This window comes from Hemibagrus wyckioides, linkage group LG07, assembly GCF_019097595.1.
Source record: "Hemibagrus wyckioides isolate EC202008001 linkage group LG07, SWU_Hwy_1.0, whole genome shotgun sequence".
NCBI lineage: Eukaryota > Metazoa > Chordata > Actinopteri > Siluriformes > Bagridae > Hemibagrus > Hemibagrus wyckioides.
Genome location: NC_080716.1, coordinates 32,159,151 through 32,162,400, shown reverse-complemented (window position 1 = coordinate 32,162,400; position 3,250 = coordinate 32,159,151). Strand labels below are relative to the sequence as shown.

The 3,250-nt window shown below is 34.1% G+C and overlaps 1 protein-coding gene across 1 annotated transcript in view; it reads left to right on the top strand.

The window, feature by feature from the left end:
- The window catches only part of LOC131356535 (aquaporin FA-CHIP-like), a 7,654-nt gene extending 4,404 nt beyond the window's left edge, over positions 1 to 3,250 (top strand). The window contains exon 4 of the mRNA XM_058395628.1: positions 1,828 to 3,250. Coding sequence (XP_058251611.1) covers positions 1,828 to 2,007 — 180 coding nt within the window. The 3' untranslated portion in view covers positions 2,008 to 3,250. The remainder of the gene's footprint in view (positions 1 to 1,827) is intronic.

Genomic DNA, 3,250 nt, shown 5'->3' with positions numbered 1-3,250 from the left:
GCATGTTAGCTATTCAGTAATTAATTAAATAATTCAAATTCAATAATTTAGCTACTTTCAGTAATTTTTCTGAATTCTTAGCATTTCTTTATTATTATTTTTTTTATTTTTTTTTACATGAAACACATCACGCAGTGGTTATTTTTCATTATTATAATTAACCTACACATTTTTTCAATTTTTCTTTTCTAGTGTTTGTGTTTGTGTTTTAAACTACTTTTAGTTTTTTAACCCTTTAAAACAAATTATTTTACATACTATTGCCATCTTAAAAATGGTCTTTCTCATAACATTTTTCATTTCATTTCATAACTTTTTAGGATTTATTTTTAGGTTTGCACCCATTTTTCAGAATTTATAATAAAAAATTATTTTTGTAATTTATTTAATTTAATTTAATATAATCAAAACGTTTTTTTTTACCAATCAGATGTTTTATGAATTATTTTTTTTATAAAATATTATTACAATACTATACAATTCATTTATTACTATTTTAGCAATTTTATCCTGCCTGCTAATCAGCTAATCTGCTAGCATATGAGATTAGCATGCTCCATGAATTCACATGACAGGAGGTATAACAGGAACAGAGTGTGTGTGTGTGTGTGAAGTGTAAATATTACAAAGCAGAATCAGACCTTAAAGTAAAACATTTACAGTTGAACACAATGTAAAAGGACACATGACCCTCATCGAGCGACTCTTACAATGACCGTCTGCGCGTGTTAATCATAAACCATACAGGATTTATTATTTAATAAACACACAGAAACGTTAAAAGTTATTCAATGAGAGTTAAATTGTTGCCATGAAGCAGACATCGATTTACGTCCACGAGCCACGGGATAAAGTCCAAAAACCAAAATGCTGGGATGAGTAGCGACATGCTAAGTTTCATAACGGAGCTAATGTAGCTAACAGATACTAGAAGCTAATCTCCATCGGGTAAGCATGAAACCGCTTGCTAACGATCTGCAAACGCTGATTCCTTCTTCCTAAAGTGTTCCTACTGTAATGTTTTTTTAATCATATTTACTCACATTTACATATGAAGTGTTATAAGTCTTGTGTGAAAGTGTTATAACACTTTATATAAGATAAGATGGAAAAAGAAAGTGATGAACCACCCGTCACATGACGTCCAGCTTGTATTCATGCCTTCGTGAGGATTTCGTCACATTCTGTCCTCATTCGGCCTCCACGTCATCTCTCTGGAGCTTTGACCCTTTTCGCTTTCCGCTTTCTGGTCGTCAGTGTTTTATGGTAAATAAATACGTCATTTAAATGTGACTAAATAAGCTGTTTTTAGTATACAATCACAGTAAAGAATTCTAAACGTTCCCCATGACAGAAAGCGAGGAAAATCGAGTGGAGGAGAAGTGGGCGGGGCTTCTTGAAGCTCATTAAATATCACAGGGTTTAAAATACAAATCTAATAAAAAATAATAAAAATCTACGCAGCTGTCAGTCACTCTGTGTTAAAAATCCGCCGTCTAAAATGTTTTGATGTGCCTCAGAGTGAACGTCTCAGCACTAAGATGTCCGTTACTGCACAGGTTCTGATCGGAAAAAGATCTTATTGGTCTATATTTGGTGCTGGTTTTGATGATCTATTGAATATTGTATTGTATATAAGTTAGATTAGATAATTAATAATTCAAATATTGTAGGGAAATATTTATGTAACATTGATGGAAGGAGTCTCCAGTATCAGCACATTGTATCAGCCAATCAGAACACTCCTTACTGAGCGCATGCCTATGAATCACAGCGGTTAATAATGCTATGTAATAATTATTATTATTATTAATTTTTTTTTTGTAGGTTTACTGGGTGGGGCCGATGTGCGGGGGTTTGGCCGCGGCACTCATCTACGACTTCCTGCTTTACCCAAAGACGGCAGATTTTCCGGACCGCATGCGAGTTCTGGTGTCTGGACCTCCGACTGATTACGACGTCAACGGACGAGACGACCTGCCGGCTGTGGAGATGTCGTCGAAGTGATGATGAAACATGAGTCCTGTGATTATTGTTCCGGTCATTAGCCTCACGGGAGAAACATTCCCCGAGTCCAGAATGAGATGGGTTTTTTATTATTCTGAATTGAGTGACATCTTATTTTACACTTTCCCAAAATCCTGTGATCTGAGGTAATTATCTGACTAAATTCCAAAAAACTGGAACAATAAGCGTGAGTAGATTTAGCATGTTAGCAAGTCGCACGAATTAGCATGCAAACCAGCTAGCCACGAAAGAGAAGGAACAGTAATAAAAAGCTTCACTCACTTCTTCAGACAGAAATAAAGTCGATAAAGCTGTGTTTAAAACCGCATCAACTTCAGCTTTTTGCTAAACAGATCAGTTCTCGAGTGTATCACACTCTAAATCTTACACTACCTGTAAATATCTCTTCTTCTTTTTCTTACAAATTACTTTTCCTACAAAAAAATGTTTGCTGCAGCAAAAGTGAAATTTCATATTTAGTTTTATTTTTCTTTCTTTTTTAATTCCTGCTTTTTGTATGTACCTGAATTTTTTAAAATTTCTTTAGTCTTTAGTTTTTTTTTGTAAACAGTATTTTTTCCGTGTAAATGATTGAATTGTTCTACATTTTGTACTCGAGTAACATGAGCACTATAAGTTTCCTCTCCTTCACTTTTTGTACGTTAAAATAAATAAAATGACCTTAAGTTACTCTTGAGTTTTGTTCATTTTTATTATTTATTATTTATTTGACCAAATGAGATATCATCAGATCATAAAGCAAAAAAATTAAGCCTGATGTTACACAGTTTCCTCATAACTTTTTAGAAATTAATATTATTTTAAAATCAGAAAGTTTAACATTTTAACAGATGTTATAAAACATCAGAAGAGCAACGTCCACTTTATTACTCAGATACGCATCAGGAGCTTCATCAGAATGAAGTCTGATCTCTGTGACTTTTTTGATGTGCTGTGTATGCTGAGTTGCTTTTCTGCTCATCAGAGTTGATTATTTGAGTTACTGTATCCTTCCTGGCAGGTTGAATCTGATCTGCACCATTCTGTCTAAACTCTAGTGTGTGAACATTCCAACCCAGAGATTAAAAAGTTTCTGAAATACTCCAACATGTGGCACCAACAACCAGGCCACAGAGATCAGACTTTTTCTTCATTCTGATGTTTGATCTTGACACGTGTCTGTGTAACTGTCTACATGTGCAGGAGTACTGGTGTTCCTAATAAAATGGACAGTGAGAATGTT